Consider the following 23,291-nt stretch of genomic DNA (forward strand, 5'->3'; position numbering starts at 1 on the left):
ACAGTGACCAAGCACTGGCACAGGCTGCCCAAGCAGGCTGCAGAGTTTCCTCCTTGGAGCTCCTCAAATGCAGCCTGGACATGGGCCCAGGGTCCCTCCCCTGGGTGTCCCTGATGGAGCAGAGCTTGGGCAGGATGGACATGGAGGTCCCTTCCAATCTCAACCATTCTGGGACTCTCCTAACCCATGTATAACAAAAAACTGTAAGAACAGGAGTTACAAAAGATGGAGGAATTTGATCCATGCAGTCTCCTGTTTTTCATTTTTCCACAGTCATCAGTTCAACACAGCAGCCCTGATGTGCTCCATCTTTTCCATCAAGGCTCCCTCTATACTGGATGTTACTTCCTAACAAATCCAATTCCATCTTCCCTTATAACCTTTTTCCCCCCTCTCTAAGCCTAAACACTCTCTTCTTCTTTCTCTTCCCCCACTCATGTGTGGTACAAGTATACTGACAACAAGTATACTGACAACATGTAGAAAGCTAAAAATCAGAGTGTCATCTCACAGTAGATGTCAGTTAAATGAATATCTTTTATTACAGACCATCAATGGAGATCCTCAAAGCAACTAAAGATTATTGGACATCTACAATAGAACCTTTAAATAAACAGTTTTGGGGGGGGAGAAGCAGAGGGGGAGGAAAGGGGAAACAGACCAAAACCTGTTCCTTACAGGTATGCATCCTCCTCTTCATTACAGCTCCTATAAGCCCACAGGAACTCCTCCTAACAACTCTGCCTTTTGGTTCTCTCTCTCATTCCCTAACTAGTATGCCTTTCCACTCTCATTCTCTGAACAATAACAATTACTCTTCATGCTCCCTAATTACTGAGTAGGAGCAAGTCAGTATTGAGCCAGCTTTCATGTCATGCTTATGCTAAATGGCCTGCTGACAGGCTGTCAGGTGGAAGAAGCCATACAGTTTTGCCGTTTACACAGCAGTAATTTTCACGAAGCTTACAGGACTTTCACATTTCAAGATGCATTTTTTACTACTTACAATCACACACCAAGGAAAAATGAATAAACACACAGCCAGAGCAACTGCACAATCAAGGCCAAAGTACATCTCTTGGCATCAGCCAAAACCTTGTCTCACATCTCTTTTATTAAAGCTTCTAATTGTAATTCACAGTTTAATGTTAATAAATGTTACACATTTTTGAAGGAAACTCACCGTTTTATTACGAAGTCTAATTATGTCTGAAACAGATCCAGCTCCACAATATTCCATAACAATCCATAGATCAGTGTTCTTAAAATAGCTGCCATAGTACTTGACAACATAGGGGCTAGACAGAAAGGAAAAAAGATAATAATTAAACATATGAATTCTGAATGGAAAAAGAAGGAAAAAAAGCAGCACAAATACTGTTAAAAATTAGTTTGGAAAAGACAAACAGCCAAAATGCAACTGTGATCAAATACATTTCAAAGCTGCAGTTAGTTTAACTGATACCTTGCTAGAACGATAAATTTGACCAATTAATGAAATGCCAAAGATACTGCCATACACATCTTCTGGTATACACAAGCTTCTGGTGATCTTGCTCCTTTTCAATTCCTTGAGTTAGGAAAGTTACTATTACTTCTGATAAAACCCACTGATTTTTGTGACCGTCTTGTGAAAGTTAGCAGCTAGCTATTAATGAAAATAGTGTATTCATACTGATCAGGACAAGATAATCAAGACAGCAAAAGCTACTCAATCTCAAAACACTGTTCACGTTTAGTTATAGCCTTGTCCTAGTTAGCTATACGAGCTAGGCTTTTCCTTTCAACTGACTTAGAAAACACAAAGACAGCCCATCCTCATGTACTACCACCAAACAAGGGCTTTCTCCTCTTTTCCTACTTAAAGACAACTTCAACACCACCACAGCACAAAAGGAAGAACAACAGAGAAACAACAGACCTATTGCTGCAGTACAGTTCACTAAGTTAGTGACAAGAGCAATCAATATTTTAAAGAAAAAAGTTTCTCCCAACAGGAATTAACCTTCAAGTTGCAAACAGTATTCTCGTAATGCTGATCAGCCATGAATAAACACACTAGCAAATCTGACCGAAAAGTTGTAACCACCATCTTAAGATTAACCCAAAAATAGAAAAGACAAAAATTATCAGTAACTTTAAAGAGGGGGGGAGGGGAAAGAAATAAATTTCTACATTCTTGCCAACACGTGATGCTGAGGCCTCCATTCACACAATACTAAAGACACACTTTCAGAACCATTAGAAAATTGCTAACTTATCAAAGGTGTGTTTCTGTGTGAAAAAGCTGATGACAGAACACCAGTTTGGAAGTTCATGGGCAGCTATTAATTTTGCTCTAAGAATATCCTTATTAGTCTTCAGAAACAGGTAATTCAGAATTCAGATGGCCTAAGCAGGTATACAGGAAATATTAACCTCTGGGCTTGCCAATGCAAGTAAAACAAAGCAGGCATGGAGAATTCTAAGCAAATGCAAGTACTTCTTTCATTTAACAGTCTCTATGAGGTACACTACTGTATACTTCCTTCAGCTCAAGCTAAGGATAGGAGTCAGTCTTCAAAGCAGTTCCTTTACAAAGACTGTTCAACACAGACTGCTTTAATTTTCCACATAAAAAAGCTGGCAGCTGCCTATATTTCAGCTGTATTAACAAAACATTACAAATATAAATACATTTTCACTTAAGTCTTAGAATGGGAGGAGAACTGATACACTGATACACCTACCTGTCACACTGCTGCATTATAGAGATTTCTTTAATTATTTCTTGAAGGTCAGACTCCACAGGGACCTGCTTAATTGCTACGACTTGTCCAGACTCTTTGTGTATTGCTTTAAACACACTACCATAAGACCTAGAAGAGGGATTCAAAACGTTATTTTTCTTACAAGATAAGTTGCCTCTCATTTCTAGTATGCAGAAGTCATGTGTTCATGCAGCAAAAGTTTGAGGTTTTCCTCACAGGCTGCCAATATTTCTTTTCTGTCAGGATCTCAGCAAAGGTGTGCATTCAAATACCAAATCTTTGACAAGGTGTAGCACACCTCATTTTCATGCAAGCACAAATGTCTTTGACTTAATAACTGAGGGACAGTAAAAGCACATAAGTAGATTTGGGGAAGCATGGAAGCTCACTGATTTGCCTTATTATCAAAAGCTGCCTAGAGAAGGCACTCCTTAGGACACTTACAGTCATTCTCTCTGTTACTTAATATTCTAACACACGCTTCATATACTGCCTTCCTCTCATCCCATCCCCTCACAAATAGCTGCACTTACCCTTCACCAAGTTTCTCCAAAACATCAAAGACCTCCTCAGGCTGCTTAGTTAAACTGTCTTCACTGAGCTTTTTCAGTTTGCTAGAAAAAAGACAAAGCTCACTTATTTTTCGTGGAAGAGAAGCACTGAACTCAGAGGAAAATTTCACACAAGTAAACAGATGTAAGAAAAGGATTGCAAGGAGAAATATACCACAATGAAAATAAAATGACTAATTAGAACACAGTAACAGAATTCTATCAACCACCTTATAACATGGGCAACTGTACCATATTGTTGCATTGTTTATTTTTGTCATTATTGCTTTCTCACTGATGTTTGCTCAACTCAAAGCAGCGTGGGACAAATTTACTGCCTAATCTGTTTCCTTTGCTAAAGCAGAAACAGCTCAAGAACACACCAAAGCACACCTTTAATCAAACAGCCAGCAAACATACAGTCATTACTGAGAGAAGCATCCCATACCAGTGTTCATGACAGTATAAGCCAACCCTTCACCCACCTGGAGTTTCCAGTTTTTAAATTATGCCACCTGTAAACCAGTGGATAACATCAAGCTAAACACAGAACCCAAAGCCAGGATGACTCTGGAAGCACTCGGCAGCACCTCAGCTACACATATGCAGCAAAACACTGCATTTACAACTCTTGGAAGAGTTGTTGGTGCAGTTCTTTTCCCCTCCAGCCTTCTTTCACAGTTTCAAATCGCTCTGCATTGCACTGTCACCTCTGCACCACCAACCCACTCCCACCATTCAGCCTTTGTTCCTTACAGCCTATCCCAGCCTTTCCCCAGCCCCCAGATGCCTCACAGATCTAAGAACACCACCTGGCTGCGAGCCTTTGATGAAGCTGACACTGAACATTCTGCAGGCAAATATAACCACCCAGATATTGCAGTGAGATTGCATGGCTGCAATGTGTAAATCTCTCATCCTGAAATTTACAGGGAATTCTTCTACAAGACTGGAGTAACAAGTTAACTCTATATAGTAGCCAAGGGTACTATTAAAGTAGGAGACAAGCTGAGAATAGCTGGTGCTGTAGTGCTAGATATAGCCAATAATTCCATATGCAGGAGGAGAAAATGGTGAGGAGAGAAGCTGTGAAGCACTGCACATCACTGAGACCTCATGGAAAATATGTTATCCTGTGACAATGTACTGGAAATGAATACAAAACAGGGAAAGGGAAGAGCACACAAACAGAACAGATTGGCAAGCATAACATAAGAACAGCATTCAAAAGCAATTCCTTCTTATAAAAAGATAAATTTCCGTGATTCACAGAACTAAGAATTACTCAATAAATGAAGTGGTTGATAAAACAATTCCCAAGTCAAAAGGGGCACATAATGCTAATCCTCTAAGTAAAGAGGAAAAATTAAACACGGATGAGTGCACAGTAATGCAGTGTTAAACAAGGGAAGCAAACTGCGTGCGCGTGCTACACACAGATTTATATAGCAAGCAACTCTGCGACAGATGGAGCAGCAGTATGAGCGCAAAAGTACCCATCATTGCTAAAGCAAGGTGGCTCAACTGCAGTAAAGCCCACACAGTTAGCTACAATGAACAGGCAGGAAGCTGGAAAGTGTGTGACAGAAGGCAGAATAAAAACCTCCCTTATAAAGGTAGAGCAGAACACAGGAATAGAGAGAAAACAGCTGAAAAATCAGATGGGAGCAGCTAAAGAATGTCTGCAAAAGCAGCCTACAAATCAAACACAGGAACACGGTGCTATGCTTTCTTTTTCCATTCTCTCTGCTTGTTAAGAGACCAGAAAGCAGGAAGATGGAATCAAGTCCTACAGGAAAGCATATAGGCAGTAACAAAACAAATAAATAAAGCAGAAGGGAAGAAGACTTGGCAGGCAAATATTAAAGAAATAATTCATTTGATTCTTTTGTTTCAAATTCTTTCCCCCTTATCCCCAAACTCTGTACAGGTTATCTGCATCCTTAAAGGCAGTGCTAACAGAAGAACATTTATTAGAATCTTTCTTAGCCTGCCACCAACGGAAACGCTATCAGCAGAGCCTCAAAAAATGAGAACCACGACCATTTGCTGAGTCTGTTACCTGACCAAAGAGCTGCACAACAAAAGACATACTCAAGAGAGCAGAGCAAGGACTGCAGTTTTTTAGTAGTAAGGAAAAAACCAAACACCACAGCGACCTTCCCTAAAAATGCAGAAGAAAACAATTTCACCTGCTCCAAAGAACAGTGCTCTCCTAAACAGGAAAAAGCAGGAGGATATACTTTCTGAAGAGGTCTTAAAAATGTCCCACTTCTAGATGTATCTGTTTTATCAATCCTGCTTCATGAAAGAGAACTTGACGTTATTGGAAAACCTCTTCAACTTCTGGAGACACTCAAGGTGAGGCTGCCTGGCTTCTGAGTGCCCTGCTGTAGCTGTAGGTGTCCCTGCTCACTGCAGGGGAGTTGGACCAGATGGCCTTTTAGGGTCCCTTCCAACCCAAAGGATTCTATGATTCTGTGATATGCTCAGTGACAAAGGGTTTTCAGCAGCACCGTTAATGGCAGTACATTGCTTGTCAAGAGCTACAGAAACAGCTTACAGCTGGCCATGCTTGAACAAAACCACCAAAAACAAAAAACACACAATATCTCAAAAACAAAGACACCTTGGAGACTGAAAAAAACAGTGCAGTTTTAAATTTATTTTCACATTATTCAACTCTGACAAACATTCTCAGACCAAAGAGAACTGGACACCAGCACAGCTAAACACACCAAACCCACTTAGGGGTAGAAAGACGTGTTAATCTCAGAATGTTATCAATAAATACACTGCTCAGAGTACTTCACAGTGCTTCACAGAGATACTGCAGGAGTACAGACACTCAGACCGGTATGCAAGCAGTTGTATTAACGCTGCAGGTCTTTGAACCACAGGAAGATCTTAATGGCTCAAACTGCTTAAAAGCTGGGAGTTCTATTGACTTTCTTGAAACAGAAAACATTAAACAGCAGTACATGATATAGCCTGAAAGGGCTGCCACAGAGAGCGCTTCTGAAAACTTAGGGAGAAGCATGGAGGAAGATGGAAGTTGTCATGTCAAGAGGCATCTGGATGAGGAGCTACGAGATATGGTTTAGTAGCTTGTGGTAGCAACAGTAGTGGGAGGACAGTTGGACTAGATGATCTTGTAGGTCCTTTCCAACTTGCAATTCTATGATTCTATGGCTGTAAAGCACAAGGTAGAATACAAGAAGAAAAGGGCTAGAGATATTAACATTAATTAAGAGTTAATATCGCCAGTCTTACAAAGAAGCAATAAAACTATGGATGGAAAAACATCTGAGACTTCATTATCAGCCCATGTGCATCCATTCCTGCCATCTGTCCAGCCTAACAGCATCACCTCTGTGCACAAGGCAAACAACATGACACTGAGCCCAACACTTGAGAAGTATCGCTGCTTTTTCTGAAGCATTAAGGCGTTCTACACTACGAGTCAATGCTATGCACTCAACAAAATGCCTCCCTGCTATGGTGGGGGCACAGACAAACCGGTCAAGAACCATCAGATTAAAAGCTCCAGTTTCTCCCCCTTCCAAACCCTTTCCTTTTACAAGTGCTAAAGCAGAAATCAGCCACACAGAAACTCTGGCCACAGGATACAGGTGTCACATGTGGAAACTGTGAGAAAGCCTAAAGAAGATGGTAACTATAAACACTGGGGAGAAAATCACCCCAGAAGGGAGTCCACAAGCATCAGGTAGTGATTATGGGAATTTCCAATGGATGTCCAGAAGGAGAACTCTTCCTGCAGGCAGCAGGACAGACTCAATTGCAGGTCTAGGACAAGAGCTGTCAGAAGGGTTTTTTCACTCCAAGCAGGTTTGACTCCCTGCATCAGGCCTGGCTTCTTGAAGAAGAAAAATGCACTCTAAGAATTTTACTTCCATAAATCCAGGTGATGGGAGACAACATCCATACTTACTAGCATGACTAGAATCTCAAACTTCATTGAAGTACTCCAGCAAAACAACTAAATGGAAGAAAAAGATTGAGCCAGAGTTACCCATGACTACCATTCCCAGCATAAACATCAGAAAAATCTCAACTGGGACCTCAAAGAGTGCGAGATTTTGTCCCATCAACACCTGAAAAAGAACTATGATTTTAGTGTCCTATGGTCACAGCATACAGATTTTACAGAACAAACTGGTGATGTGTTACAAAGGTAGATATTACAGTAAAAGTAAAAAACTGAACGCTAACAGAAAAATAAAGCAAGACTAAAGATACAGCTCCAACAATTACCATCATGAGTTAGGGAAAACTGGAGAACTACTCCAAGAAAGATGAATATGTGGTTTATTTTGCAGAAGAATCAGCACGATGAAACATTCAAAAAGAATGGCTGGCATCAATTATACGGATGCACCACAAGGGAAGATAGTAAGAGAAATCATTGCAGTCATCAGAAATAGCACTGGCACATGAAAGTCTTGAGATATTAACACTGCTTTACATTGTTCATACAAATAGAAGTAAGTCTAAGAGAGTTTACCTTGCTATACTGTGTACTTACCTTTCATTTTCTATCAATAAAACCCAAGCAAATTTGCACGTCTTACCACTTTCAAGACATCCACATGAACTTAATGTCCCTCCATACGAATGTTAATAACAACATATTTTTCCACACACATTTCATACTTTAAAAGCAAGCTTTTCCCTTCCCACAAAACACGGGTGTATTTCAGTGAAATTTAGACTGAGTTAAGACAAATTACTAGAAAGCCTTAATTAACGCTCTCCATGACTGCTACAAGGCCTTTTACTTGGCAGTGGTGGGCAGGAGACCAATAAGATTAAAAGCTTTGTATTTGATAGAATTCAGTCTCTCCTTTCCCAGCAAGCAATTTCCTGTTACATGAGCATGTCAATATAAACAGAAAACTGCAATGATAATAGCAGGGACAAATTATAAACCACTCAAAGGCAGACTCTGCAGTTAAAACAACTGTCAGTCACTTCTTGTAACCGACTATAGGAAGAGCATTCACTTCAGAATTAATAAGGAGCTACAAAACACATCTGGAATAGATGCGAGATTCAGATGCAAGGGAACACCTGGCATCAAACACTGTGACAACTACTGACCATAAAATCAGAATGCCCACCCTAAGTTATTCTTTCAAAAGAAGTAACCATTATTCTGAAACCACTCCTCAGAAGTCTTCAGTTACTGCTGCACCACACTGATCAAGCAAGAAAACCTTTCCAGTTTGATACCGTTCCCATTTGAAAGCTACAATGGCCTGATTTGTTGCTGAGGCACCAGCACAGCAACTTCTGAAAGCCTGTTTTAGAGATTTGCAAACATCTACCCAGAATTTTCATGTGTTCCTTTACAGGGAAAGTAGGAATAAATGCCTTTCACCTGCAAAAGAACTGACATTTTAAGAAGCTCTGAAACGTGTGCGTGAAATTCTTGCTGCCTTCAGACAAATGTCTCACACAGCACACATCACCCAACAGGTCCCTCTCAGAAGCTGCTCCTGTGGACAGCAGGCACTGACACAAAGCCACCTGGTGATCCCATCTGCTTTTCCAAGAAAATGTGCTTTGTCCATGCCAAGTCACTGCTGCATTCAAAGAAAGCACCGAAAACATGCAGCCCATAAGAAGTCATCTGTACTCCATCTGCACTTGCAGAAGGGGGGCTTAAGATGAACACTTGGGGACACCAAACAATCAGAAAACTGTAAAAAAAATACATAATAATAATAAAAGATAAAAACACCAGATGAAGAGGATATATGCACGCAGGCTGTAAGCAGTATTTTATGGAGAAAAAAATATTCAATTCTTCTAAAAGGAGGTGGGTAGGTGGTGAATGGATGAGGCCAGTACTTCTGCACTTCTCGATGATGCGTAATGACAGGACACGGAACAATAGCCTAAAGTATGAACATAGGAAGTTCCATACAAAGATACTGGAGAACTTCTTTACAGGGAGTGTAACAGAGCACTGGGACAGTTTGCCCAGAGAGGTTGTGGAGTCTCCTTTTCTGGAGAAACTCAGAACCTGCCTGGATACCTACCTGTGCAATCTGCTGTAGGGAACTGCTTTTGCAGGTGCTTGGACTCGATGATGTCTTGAAGTCCCTTCTAACCCCTGCAATTATGTGATTTTCCCTTCTCTTCAAGAAACAAACCCACTAAGTTCCCATCATATTTAATCTTCCAAAAGTAAAACTTCAAAAACTATGATAAGAACATGCAGGAGTTAAAAAGCTCACATATTGGCTTTCTAGTTCTTCCTGATTCAAACAGTTCACCAACAGCAATTAGTCTAGCCACAAGCTTACAGCTAGGTAATAAAGCTAGAGCAAAACTAGTTCTTCAAAACAAAACCAAATAAAGAAATGCATGCAATGCTGCAGGTTGTGCTAACTTCAAGTTTTTTTTCCGCTCCTTTGATATAACCAGATCCCAAGCTTTGCACTGGTGCCTGTAATATTGATTACTTCTCAGGTATTCCCATTTCTTCTCCTAAATCCTTACTAGTGCTTCTCCTATTCCCTGCATTCCATGTGCAGAGCACTGTCAATCTGAAATCACACTGCAGGCCTGTCCTTCCCCCGCTGCATATCTGCATATCCTGAAGTGTCAGACAAACTTTAAAACATCTGCTGAAGCCTTCTCTTCTAAGTCTTTTAAGTAAGGAAAAAAAAAATAATGCAGAAAACACGCTTGTGGGAAACATTGTCAACAATGTTAGCACCAGTTGTAAGAATGAATTCAGTCAACAAAATCCCACCAAGCTGCTTCTACATGAAAAACTGCGCTCAAGTTCCTTTATTGTGCATCACAGAAATGCACAGGGGCCAAGATATCCAGCTCAGGGCAAGGAGCTTCATCACAAAACATGTCAAACATCACAAAGCTTATCATCAGACCAAAGTAACGCCTAGAGTGATTCTTCTCACATGTTCAATTAGGAGAAAGACAAAACTGACCTTCATGTTGAGTGCAATGTAAATTCGATGGAAACCAGACACCTTTTTGTTTAGGATCATAAAATAGCCTGGGTTGATAAGGACCTCAAAGATCATCCGTTTCAACTCCCCTGCCACAGGCAGGGTCACCAACCACTAGACCGGGCTGCCCAGAGCCACATCCAGCCTGGAATCTGAGACTACGATGAAGGCACTCAGCAGAACAACTGCTAGTTGACTCTTCACTAAGGATTTCAGCAGCAGACATGTTTCTTGACATATCATGGGAGAAAGAAGGACACAGCTCCACAACAGCACTCTTCTGGAGCCCTGGAAAGTCACTGTAAGAAATTTCAAAGGCTCTGAACATAAACAACTGTGTTTACACGAGAAAAAAAAAAAAAAGTTCATTATCTCCTGGCAGAAGAAAAAATAGTAACTACATAATATAAGCTAACAGGAAGTGAAACAGTTGGAGCTAACACAGCCAGTACGTATGTAAACTATGTACAGCCTGCACACCTCACAGCTCTGCACTGCACATAACTGCACCACAAGAAGGCTGCTCCACCTAAACATACCCACACTGTTAGATATTCCATGCATTCAGATGACAGCAGCACATCTACAGCGAAAGCTGACGGTTTCACGCCCTACTTCACACACAAAAGGCAAATATTAAAAATCAAAACAATAAAACGAAGGTTAAAACAAAGATTGGCGTACGTACTTCAGGAGAGCCACTCCGAGCCCACCTCAGCACCCCCGGAGGCACGGGGGACCGGCAAAGAACGGGGCGCTCAGCCCGCCCGCCCGCAGCCCGACCCCCACCGGCCCCGCCAGGCCTCGCCCCCCCGCGCTAGCTTCCGGGAGGGGAAGGGGCCGCGGAAAGGTTCCAAGGGATCGTTACCTCTTGGGCGCTGCCTGCTCCATGCCGCCGCCGTCCCCCGGCCGCCGTCTGGGTAGCGCAGGGCCGGCGCCCGCCCAACTCCTCGCAACTTTTCCGGCGCGCGCAGCTGGCCCTTTAAGCGTGGCTCGCGCCCTCCCTCGGCCGCGGACGTCGCCGGCCTCTCAGGCAACCACCGCTACCGCCGCCTACCCTGGGGCCGCCCCCTCGCTGCTCTCATTGGATACGAGCGGAGCCGTCTCGAGCGCTGGTTGGCCAGCGGAGGCGTCGCTCGGGATGGCCCCGCCCACGCATCGCGGAGCAGACGGCGGCGCGCCGGCGGGAGGGAGAGAAGGAGGGAAAAGATGGAGGCGGCCGTGCGAGCGGCGGAGGCGCTGAGCTTCCGGTGTGCCCCGCGCCGCCGCGTCCCCCTAAGGCACGCCGGGAGATGTAGTCCCACCGAGCAACCCGCGCTTCCCATCCCGCCGGGTAGGGCGCCGAGGTGCCGCCGGGCGAAGGACGGCCGTCCGCCTACCACACATTCGCGTCACGCCCAGTCTCGAGGAGCCGGGCCTGCGGGCACGGGCAGCCCTGCGGCGGAGCATGGCGGCGGCTCTTTTCCCCAGGCCCTTCGCCTCGCCCTCGGGGCCCGCGCATCTCGTCCTCAAAGTAGCGGGGAGCGAGCCGTGGTCAGCGCGCCGACCTCTGCTTGGAAAGGCAGAGTAGTTCCTCCGCGCGGCCCGCGGGCGGTCAGTCACGGCTGCGGGCCGGCAGCGCTCCCCTCAGCTGGCCCGGCGAGGCCGTGTAGGTCCGAGGTGAAAGCGCAGACAGTTGGCAGGAGGCTGTTTGCAGTGCCAAAGCACACAGGTTACCCTGCAAAGCCAGAGGAAGCCATCACGTAATTACTCAAGTAGCAGCTTTTAGGCTGCTGAGTACTGTGTGACAGTTATCTGCCATTTCTCCACATTACAACTTCCCATTTTGTGCTGTTTGCATAGAAATGAACGTTGCTGACTGACAGCATCCAGGCAGTCAACCAACTCAACACAAGAACAGTTAAATGCTACAGCCAGCGTCCATATTCCTTCCTGAAAGAAGGTCTATTTGCCTAACTGATGGAAGTTAGAGGTAGTAAAACACTTGGGTAAGATCCATAAAAGTCCCGAAATGCCCATGTTCTACTTTAAGCTGCATTTAGATTCACAACAGCACTCAAAACATACAAAAAAATCCACACTCCACACCTAATTTTATTTCCCTGATGGGCATTAGCAAGGAAATTCTGAATGAATGAAGTCCCACTCTTGTGGATGTTGTCTACTTTGCCTGAGTCAATTCCAGACAAGTTGACTCACTGTGGTCAGACTAAATGTACAATGGCAATATTGAATGAACCTGTTTAACAAATCACACACGACCATATGACCTTTTGGTTTTCTTTCTTCTTCTGAATCATGGAAAAATGGAGTAGGACATCTTCCTTTGCACAACAGATCAATGCAGAGCTCTTCAAGTATCATCCCTTAAGCCAGAGTGGCTCACCAGCAGTACTGCCAGATTTCTCCATACCACAGAAAACTGTAGATAGGAGGTGCAATAAATAAATAAATAAATAAATACAAATAAATACAAATAAAAACCACATCCCGAGAAGGAGCCAGCAGCCACTTCAGTCACCGTGCCTTACATAGAGGTGGAGGGGAACCCTGCAATATGCCCAACCTGCCTGTTCAAGGAATAGGGAGGAGAGGCAGGTAGGAGATGCCATATGGCTATTTTCCAACTTCATTTTGGCTGACACACTGACCAGTTATTATTATTTACACTTCACTGATTTCACTGAGCAAAGGGCAGCCTGAAATCCCTACTTGGCTGTGACACTTCTGGAGGGCAAAGGCTGTCCATCCACATCTTTTAACGCAGCTCTTGAAGACAGCATTTTGTCCAGAGGAGGCAGTATTTATTTCAGAGGAGGCAGGTGCTTGGTTTTTTTGCTTCTTTTTTTTTTCCCCAGCTCCTCATTTCAAGCCACAGCTCAGATAAGCTGTGCATTCCAGCAAGGAAAAGCAGTCTTAAAAAAAACTACACAGGTACTACATTATGTCTCTAACACCAAGAAAAACAAATAGCCAAAAAGTGTTCCATCTCTGCATTCACACAAATTTAACTTTCTTTGGAAAGAAGTTAGGCTAAACAGCCTAATCTGCCACTCCTTCCTCCCCCATTAAAACAGTTGGAGAGATCAAGGCTAAAGAAATCTAGACCTAGAATTTAGGTGTTAGCTGTCCTCATTTAGAGGACAAAGCCCTCTCCCCCAAAATATCATTAGGTAATTGAGGAAGAGGGGTACTGGAGAATCCTCCACTTCTACCAATGAAGAATGAGGAGTCTAAAATAACCCAAGATGTCTGAAACAGGAAAAGTTAGGTAACCCGGCATTATATCCTAGTGGGATGAGCAATGCCAAAAAATACAGACTAATTCCATGCCTTTTTCACTCACAGAAGTTTCAGTTGTGCTTTACTCAAAAGCCAGAATGCTTTCTAAGTACATTTATGCTGAAAATAAAAGGTCAGTAGGAAGATAGTGTATATGCCATTGAGTTCTTCAGGATCACTTTCTTAATCTCTTCTCCTTTCAAGTGGTATTTTTATGCCTTTAAGACCAGGATAAATAAGATCATCGCACCTCTTCGCTGCAAGATGAATTTGGGAACCTTGCAGTGAAACACGACACTGACTTGGTATTCGTTACAACATTATACCTAGCCACCAGCAAAGAAGGAATTTTGAAAGGGAAAACAGACTCCCTCTGTTCCTACTGCCTAATTCAGGCTTTCCAGTAAAGGGAAGTCTAGATGTTCTGGAGGCATGAATATATGATGAGGTTGCTGGTGTCTAGACAACATGGAGATGAGGAAGTTACAGGCAATCTACGGGAGTATTCCCATGATTTCTTCCAAGAGTGGAACCATATGACACTACTAAGAGAGTAGGTGAGCAAGGAAATACTTAATGTAGCCCAGTCTTAAAAATACAGGAGAAAACTGAGGTTTTTCTGAAGTATTTCATCCACTTCCACAATCTGCCAGCATGCATTAGGACTCCGTTCTCCATGGAACTGGCATCAACATCAATTCTGTAGACCAAAGGATGAATGGAGCCCATACTTAGTTTTTGAGTACTAAAACTATTTTACATTAAAATGTAATTTTATAAACAAATAAAATAATTTATATTATAATTACTTAAACTGCAATAGAATCAGAAATCCTGATAGCATTGACAAGAATAAAGTCTGTGTAACAATCACAAACTAAGACTGTGTCCAGGCCCCCAAGTATATGACCCAGCAAGCTGCAAGATGTCAGTCCTGCCTCAGTTGTGCAGAATTCAGTGTGTCAGAGAAGGACAAAATGTTACCTGAAAAGCTCATGTCTGAGTCTCTGACAGGTATTACTAATAGTAACATTCAAATTCCAAATATGTACTTCAAAGTCTTATTCATAAATATAATGCAAATAAATTCTGTATGTTATAGTAGCTACCTTATCTAGTTCCTTTGATTGCAAATAAAAGAAACATTTATTTCAGAAGGTATTAGATCAGGCTCATTTAAACAGTATGTATTTTAGCTAATAAAAGGTACCACTAGGAAAAAAAATAATAAAAACACCACAGGATTAATAGTGCACGTTTTTCTGCTGATTTATGTCATAAACACTTTACACTCTTTGGGCAACATACCACTAGCCCTTCCTGGCATCCACAGTGCCATTCGCAGCCCAGCTTCCTTCTCCACATGCTTTCTGCCCTTTCACCACAGGAACCCCCCAGTGCTCCCATCTGTCATTCTGCAATGATTGTAGTCACCTTTGCACACTGAAAATCATGGCACCTGGAGTGCCCTAGTAGGCACTGATGCATGCTCCAGCTTGAAGCTCTTTCCAAACCGTCCACATCTCCAGCAGCCCACTGTGGCTTTACCACACAATTATGAGGCTGGATCACAGCTTCGTTTTCAGCTGGAAGCCAAAGGCTGGCAGGCTGCACCACAGCTCAGTGACAATTCCTACAGCCAAGCACAATATTTCCCCTGCTGAGGGGCAAACAGCTCTGCAAATGGGGCATTTCCTCCTTTGTCCATCACCTGTGGGTTTGATACAGATGGGAACTCAATTCACTACAGACCTCCAGCTTTCCATTCAGTGTGATTAATATGATTCCTAAGTCACAAATTACTGCAATAATAAATATTGTTATAATATTATATAATTATATATTATATAATAAAGGAAAAAAGTAAAGGAATAATAAAGGGAAAGTTTGGCAGGCAAGCACATAGACGTAGAACGAATTCAGGAGCCTTGTTTCCTTAGGAAACAAGTTCATAAATTCAGTAGACAAACAGTCAACAACAACATGTTTGCATGTCTCTCAGGGTGATTGCCTGATAGTAATCTGGTATGCTGAAAGTTAAGGAAAAGGCCTTGAATGAAATACCAGCTTGTTTATACAGATGATAAGAAAAACTGACTTCTGCCTGTTTGTTTTTTTTCCCCCCACCTATCATGCATAATGAGAGGTAACCTTGAAGGCTTATCTAAGAATTTGTCCTATACTTCCCTAACCCTGTCAGTCATAAAATAGTTAAAAATAAAATATAAAAGAACAGCACATTCTCAAGTTTGGACTAAATTTTTTTTTTTTTTTTTTTTTTTTTAAACAAGTTTTTTTTTGAAGGTTAAGAGTAAAAAAGTGTATTTGTTCTCTTTTCCTGAACTCCTCACTACTTAATAGCCAATTAATACTGCATAAAAGGAAGTTGACTTTTTTGCTGGTCCAGCAAAGGAAAGGTAGAAGATAAACAGCCAGGACATAGAGGTACAGATTACAGCACCCAAATCCACTCTGCCAAAACCAGTGTGATTCACAAAGTTCCTAAGATCTGTAATAATGAAATATTAGTTGTACTGCTGCAGTTCTTCCCACTACCTATAATGTATCCGAAATATCCTTACTAGACCTGCAGACACTTGTTGATTAGGCTAGTATTTTCCTGTTGACTGACTGTTCAGCTCACAGTCTTAGTAACAGGCTATGTATAGACTTACATTTGCTATTTTTCTTAATATAGTACACTGTGTTAAAAATAAACCGTGGAAACAGAGTCGCTATTTACAGTTAACCACAAAAGATATCCCAGGGTGTATTACAGCTGCATTGATTGTACTCATGGGATCTAAGGATTAGCATCCACTTGAAAAAGAAAATGCCTTTTGGTTTGTAAAAGAGTTATTGCTGCTGTAATAATACTCCAAAATACTCTGGTTTCCTACCTTCATGAAGATGTTCCCCCCCTCGTAGAATCTATGATTCTGTGATTCTTTATGGGGCAATCATCTGCAGAGGCGCGTGCTTGGACCCTGCAGAATAAATGCCACTTCACTTGCATAGCTTGATGCCTGAATTAGGACAGAAACGGATATCAATAGCTAAAGACTAATGAAATCATCAGTACTTGATGGAACAAGTACAAGCTTCAGCTGTCTGACCATGAGCAGCTTTGTACTCAAGGCTTTCCTCACTCTGAAGGCTGCAGCTTCTCCCATCCTCTTGTATAGCTCCTGCACAGAGAGTTTGGAGAAGACACAACAAAAGCCTTCTCCAGAAGTTCAGAGATCAGGATACTTTTTATTTTGGGTGAGAACATTTTTCAAGAAGCTAACAAGACCCATTCTTTCAGCTTTAAAGAAGAAAAACGTCCTTACAGTTGCGGGCCTTTCACAGAAGTGCTTGAAGCATAAAAAGTGCAAGTACAAAGCAATAAGGAACAAAAAAGGGGAACCCAATACTACTGGGAAGCACACTGTGAGTACTGAACTCTATAAAACATAAGTTACAAAATGCCCGTATTTTATTCTAGATAGAGGCTTTTCAGTTGTTATTCTGTTTGTTTTTTTTTTAAGGAAAACCCTACTTGTTTATTTCTGCAGTTGATCTCCAGCTTTGTTGCATGGCTACAGCAAGGCAGGTGTTCTGTATATGAAAGAATCACTCATTCTTATGGCTTCATAATCAAGAAAACACCGAATTTCTGTTTCCTACTTTTTTCCAACGTTTCCCAATCAAAACACATTGGAAGATCATAATTCAAGTCCAAATAAGCTACTCGTGTAACATGTACAGTCACACTGAAAAAAATATCCAAATACATTTCTAATCTAATACCCTACAAAAAACACTCAGTGGCATAACAGCCATTTCATGACTGACTCCGAAGTGACGGGTCTGATTACAAGATAAGATACCATGGAAATACAAGAATAAATTTAGAACAAGGAAAAGATTAGGATTTCCACTTACATTCCCATTGTGCTCTTAAAAACAGCAGGAATCTTTCCCCATAGCAGCCCATATACTAAGAAAACAGCAAAGCCACAAATAATACAGTTTTGTTGGACATGTTTTATGCAGTACACTGATTTGAGCCTCCACTAATTAGGCTCAGTCTGTATCAGGAGGGTTTACAACAGCCAGGCCGCTGAAGATGAGGGTTTAAAATGGCATTGTCACACAGCAAGGGTACTTTCTGCTGAAGACAAAACTTGAAACGACTGAATTTACATAGGTCAAACTACAAAAACACAGCAGAACATAAAGCAAGTTGCTATCTAGAACGCTCATGATCCACATTAAGTGTCAGACCTAAGCTTTTTCCCTTATTTCTTCTCTAAAAAAGCAGGGAACCAATGAAACACGGGTGGAATTACTGAGTAGCCAAAAAGAGTTTGTCAACAGCCATCAGCACTGCCTATTTTCAAGCAGGCTGGAATTAGCAAAAAAAAAAAGCACTGTTCTCGTGGCATAATTTTCCCTGCAGAGAAGAAAATAGAGCAATTCCATACGCTAGGAACCTTCTAATGGAAACATTTAATTTACCACATGAGGAATATCGGATGCATACCACTTCCACCTAAAATGAATCACTCCTTCCAGCTGAGAAAACTGAGGCCTTTTATCTTCCTCAGGGTGGAGTCCATCTCCTCCCCTAAATCCCTACAGAGCAAAGCTGCTAATCGTTTTAAGATTTGAAGACATTGCTTCTTTTGTGTTCATATATCACATTTCAATGTCTTCTAAACAAGAGAGAATTTAATGTTTTGTGTAACCTTGAACTGGACGATACGCCACTTTTATTGCTTCATCCTTGAGCTCCTCTCTCGTTCCATGATCTAATTCATTACACTGGTGGTATTAAGCTGCTCTTCCTAGATTAGCAAGTCACATTTTAAATTCCTTAAATCAAATTTTAAAACGAATGTGCTAATCTGAGTACTAGGCAATACAATGGGGAAAAAAAAAACAAAACAAACAGAAGTAAAAAGTAGAACTTCATGTATTGGTATGCATTGTGTCTTCTTTCAGTAAGATTGATAGACAGTAAATCCCTGCTTTACACAGCTCAGACTAGGCAAAATATCTCTAGGACCTGATCCAAAAATCTATTAGTATCAATAGCATCTTTCAAATATGCTGCTTTGGAGATCAGTTCTCAAAGGAGAACCCTGTCTCATTCATTCATGGGTGTGTGAGTATAAATGCAAACTTTTCCTTGCCTGCTGTTTCCATCCTCAGCCCAATTCATCTCCCAGGAGAGGATGGAAGAAAGGTCAAAATCAGACATAACCTCTAAACAATATGTCATAAGTTCATCCAATTAGAAATGATGCAGTTCAAGAAGATAAAACAAACAGTGCAGTTTTCGTATCGTGAAACAGATACTAAGAATCTGAAATTTTAGACAATTGCTGTTCAGAGTGACAGGGGCACTTTGCAATGTTGGAGTGGCTCTTTATATGGTAGAGTACTTCTAAGAGAGAAAGTGTACAGGAAGATTAAAATCACATAACTGAATTAAAGAGGCTACTCACAAAAATGAATAGCACTGGTTGCACATAAAGTAACAGGAACAGCACATTATAAACACAAATGATTGATTTTGTGTTCTACTATTAGCATTTATCTTGAAGTTTCCAAATGATCTTTCAAAAACATGCACCTCATTTTGATGGATGGATGGATGATACTCAGCAGCTCTTAATTAAATGTTCCAAAAGTAGACTTCAAAGCTGTGCTCCAAAATACTTGAAATTAGGCTCTACAAAACCACTTTTTGACACCTGTTCTTGAAATAAGAAGAAAAAAAATAAGCACACTACACTAAGATTATGCATTATTTTCCAGGAATTCAATAATTTCTTGGAGTGATTAAATTTACCACAGCTTTGAAATGAAAGGGTTTCTACAAATTCTAACTGATTGAGTGTCTCTTGCAGGACGAGTAACAGCTAGCACAGAGGGGTTTCAGGGGATTTTATCACTGCTTTACCCATCCTCTAGGTTCTGTGCCTACTTTTGCATGAAAAAAGAAAATGTTTATGCTTAAGACAATATTTATAGCCATAAGTAATAGCCAGTTCCTTTCTGGTTTTACTGTACCAGCATGTACAAGAAATACATAAAACTACATCTATTATTGCTACTACTCTGCAAGATGTTGTATATATTGTAAAGCTGGCTCTCTAATAGAAGGCAGCTAAAGACCTCTGCACTTAAATCTGCCAAAGCTGATACAGCAATCACAAACATGTGTTGTTACACTTCTTGTGGCTCATCTCCACATGGTGCAGCTGTTGTGTTGGCTAAAGAAAATGCAAGCCCAAGGGAAACAAATTTAATTCAGCTGGGGTGACTTCCACTAAAAACAAAAGTGTTTTAAGGAGAACAGGTGTCTTACAGTAAGGGGGATTGTTTGAAGGGTTTTCCCCAAACTTGCTGTGCTTCTAGGAAGTCTGCTCTAAAGAGTTGTGCCTGCAGTAATAATCTCTCGCAGTGTAATTTTTAAATAACACCCTGAAGAGAAGCAATGGATTCCAGAAATTCTGTTTCATTTGTTTGTCCCAGTTGCAGAACAAGGCGATCAGCACAAGGCCTTGTCAGCAAGCCAGAGGCTGAAGTAGCCTCAGGGTTCCTCAGGGGGTTCGTTGAGCCAGCTAAGGGCTGTACTGGGCAGACCCTCAGCCAAGGCTGCAGGATGACTGGGAGCTGGGCAGCACAGGATCTGTGGAGCTCTCTGTGTCTGTGCTGCAAGAACCAGCCTTGAGGGAAACGTCACAGCAACCAGCAGATCTTTCTCTTCCTGTTGTCAGCCCTCTTTCCAAAATAAAGGTGCTCCAGGGGGTTCTCTCTTGTTGCGTAGGTGTCTTCACGCTTCAGTTTCCAGCTTAGGGCCTGTTCTTTCTCTCTCCCACGAGGTCAAAATCCCTTCTCTTTGGGAAGCAGAAGCCTGAGTGAGGGATTTGTGCACGTAGCCCCCAGTCCCTCATTCCTGCAGAACTGGTTCTTCTGTAAGATGTGGCTTTTGACTCTTCCTCTCAGGTGTTACCCAAATAAAAGATATGATGGCAAACCTCTGATTTTCTTTATTGTAAGGTTCAGCAGGTTAGCTCTTGCATCAGTTTTTCTTGCTACACACTGTGTCCTTAGAGTCTTACATAGACCTTGGGCAGTTTTTTTAGGCTCCCTCTCAAGTTTCTAAGTTAGAGACCTAGCACTCCTACCGAGTTCCTCCTTTTGAATACAATCCAAGTCTCTTCAAGGTCCATAGCAAAATTCAGGAGATTTTGTCTTCTGTGTATATGCACATGAAATGCAGGAATATTTTCACAGAATTTCCCTTGCCAAGGAAAGCAATTCATCCCACTCTTTCCACCTTTCTCATCAGGAGTTGTTCCTAAGCCTTCAGGACTCACTGCCTGTAGAAGATGACAGCCACTGCCCATCCTGTATTTGCTTTGCCCTAATGTCAAAGCCGGGAGAAGATGGACCAGGGAGTGGACTAGGTGTCCTCCAGAGATCCCTTCCAGACTCAGCCATTCTGTGACCTGGAATTTGCCACAGTGAACAGAGAAAACAAACGGTGAACAAAATTGGAGGATGGATTGTCCAGGTTGGGTGGAAGCCTGGGCAACCTGATTTAGTGGCTGGCAACCCTGCCCACAGCAGGGTAGTGAAACTAGATGAGCTTTAAGGTCCCTTCCAACCCAAATTGTTCTATAATTCCATGAAAATAAGGAGAAGAAACTGTAGAATTAAACTTGGGTTCACAGTGAAGCTGTGACTGGGACATCTGCGCTTTTCTTTATGTATGTACAAGTGGCATCTTTTCCAGACACTGAAAAACAGAGCTGTTTAGAGTGAAATCAGTTCAGCAAGAAAGCTGTTTGAAGTGACATCTGAATTTAAGAGTGACTTCTTGCTTTTCGTGACATCGGAGTATGTGCTTATCAGGGAAGTTTTATGTTTGAGGTTCAGGGAGAAGGTGATGGCCATCTCCTCTGAATGCTTTCAGATGACTCATTTTCAGACTGCAGCTGGCAGTCTTCCAGCAGGAGGCCTGGCCATTAGATAAGCTTAATATTATGGTGGCCATTTGTAAAACAGATGAGAGCAGAAATAGCAAGAGGAAATGAGAAACTGAAAAGACCTGCTGGTATTCCCTTCAAATAAAGATCCAACCTTGGAAGGAAAAGTCTCAGATCCTTCCACGAAGAAAAACTGGTAAGTATAAGCTTTTATCTGCTAAAACTACAACCACTATCTCAAGGGAGATAAAAGCACGAGTCAAAGAAGGACCACCACAAGTGCCAGCCTCAGGAAACCTAGGAAGCATTGCACTTGTTTCCTTGTGAGAAGCTGTATTAAATTTTCGGTGTCATCAGATAGGATCCATTTTCTTATGCTTTCAGGTTGTATAATGATAAAGCCTGTGGCCATCCTGGCTATGAGTTCTGTTTTATAATCCCTTCTTTGCTGGTATTTAAATGCTGTCACAAGGCGCAGGAGCATTTTGGCAGTAGAGGACATGACAGATGCCCTTTGGCAAGCCTTGTGGTGGCAGTTAGCATTCATCCCCCCTGTCTCTGTCAGAAATTCCTGCTTCTGGAAGTGGTGTGGCAAAAGGGACCGCACCTGCAGTTCAGTCATGCGCCATAACTGGAGCTTGCAAGCACATACAGCTGAGGGCCATTCATTTTTTGTTCTTTTAATAGCTGACATCTTCTTTGGAAATACTGGTGTACCGTGATCTTTGGTTACCATGTTTTCACTGTCAAGGTTTCACATGGAAATGGAACTGATGTGGTAACAGTAATGGGGCTCTCTCCACAGACTATTTCCTGGCAGAGAGAAAATATTAAGTCATCTTTTTTATTTTTTTTTCCCAATCAAATAGTCTCACCTGAGTAAATATTCCAGCAATTCCAATATTTTTAATTTTATTATCATAGTCTATTGCTCAAGCTGTGTTTTCTGAATCTGTGGCAATAACAGTGCTATGAGCACATTAACATTTTTTAAACTGGCATTGTATCTGGTTCCTTTTACGTTTCCACACATAATCTGCATAACATTATTAAATCTTTCCTGTACATTATTTAGCCTCTGGGATCAAATGAAATCATACATAACTGGAACTCCTTGGGCTTTGACAGATGTCCTCTGGCAAATTTTTTTGCAGCGGTTCAAGTTCTTACTGCTCTCGGCTATTTTCTTGGCCTTTTCCTGGAATAGGACGTATCTCAGCTGCTCTGGTGGAGAACACTGATGTCTTTGCCTTTAAGGATGATAAAAGTGGACCTAAGTTGTCGTGCCAGACCCTGGGCTGAAATGGCTGACAGACAGGGACTTCTCCAGCAGCTCACCTGCAGGAAGAGCCGTTGCGCAGACAGGCAGCTGTCCTGAGCAGATGCAACAGTAGCATGGAACGCTCACTCCAAGTTCTTGGAGGAATATTTATTGCATCCAGCTTCTGCTTCTTTTTCCGTAGGAGAGCACAGGAAATCTGGGTATTCTCTTCAAGCAGTGAACATCACAACTGAAATCCCTCCATTTTGCAGCTCCTTTTAAACATTCAGATCCTTGGGTAATGCCAGCTTCTCAGGCGATCCTGTTCTGTGGGGTCATGTAGTCACCCTATGTAATGGTACCATGGTACCTAGAAGGTACCTAGATGGCATGGTAACTAGAGTTTGTGTCCATTCGTCTATACTCCCATGGAAGACTTTTTATGTGGAGAGCTT

General features: G+C 41.9%; 1 protein-coding gene across 1 annotated transcript in view; it reads right to left on the reverse strand.

Moving 5' to 3' along the window:
* The window catches only part of STK3 (serine/threonine kinase 3), a 134,063-nt gene extending 122,717 nt beyond the window's left edge, over positions 1-11,346 (reverse strand). The window contains exons 1-4 of the mRNA XM_052704447.1: positions 11,174-11,346; positions 3,284-3,364; positions 2,730-2,858; positions 1,184-1,298 (exon numbers count right to left, since the gene is read on the reverse strand). Coding sequence (XP_052560407.1) covers positions 1,184-1,298; positions 2,730-2,858; positions 3,284-3,364; positions 11,174-11,196 — 348 coding nt within the window. The 5' untranslated portion in view covers positions 11,197-11,346. The remainder of the gene's footprint in view (positions 1-1,183; positions 1,299-2,729; positions 2,859-3,283; positions 3,365-11,173) is intronic.
* Between the last annotated feature and the right edge of the window lie 11,945 nt (positions 11,347-23,291).

This window comes from Tympanuchus pallidicinctus, unplaced genomic scaffold (genome assembly GCF_026119805.1).
Source record: "Tympanuchus pallidicinctus isolate F22 unplaced genomic scaffold, pur_lepc_1.0 scaffold5, whole genome shotgun sequence".
Lineage (NCBI taxonomy): Eukaryota > Metazoa > Chordata > Aves > Galliformes > Phasianidae > Tympanuchus > Tympanuchus pallidicinctus.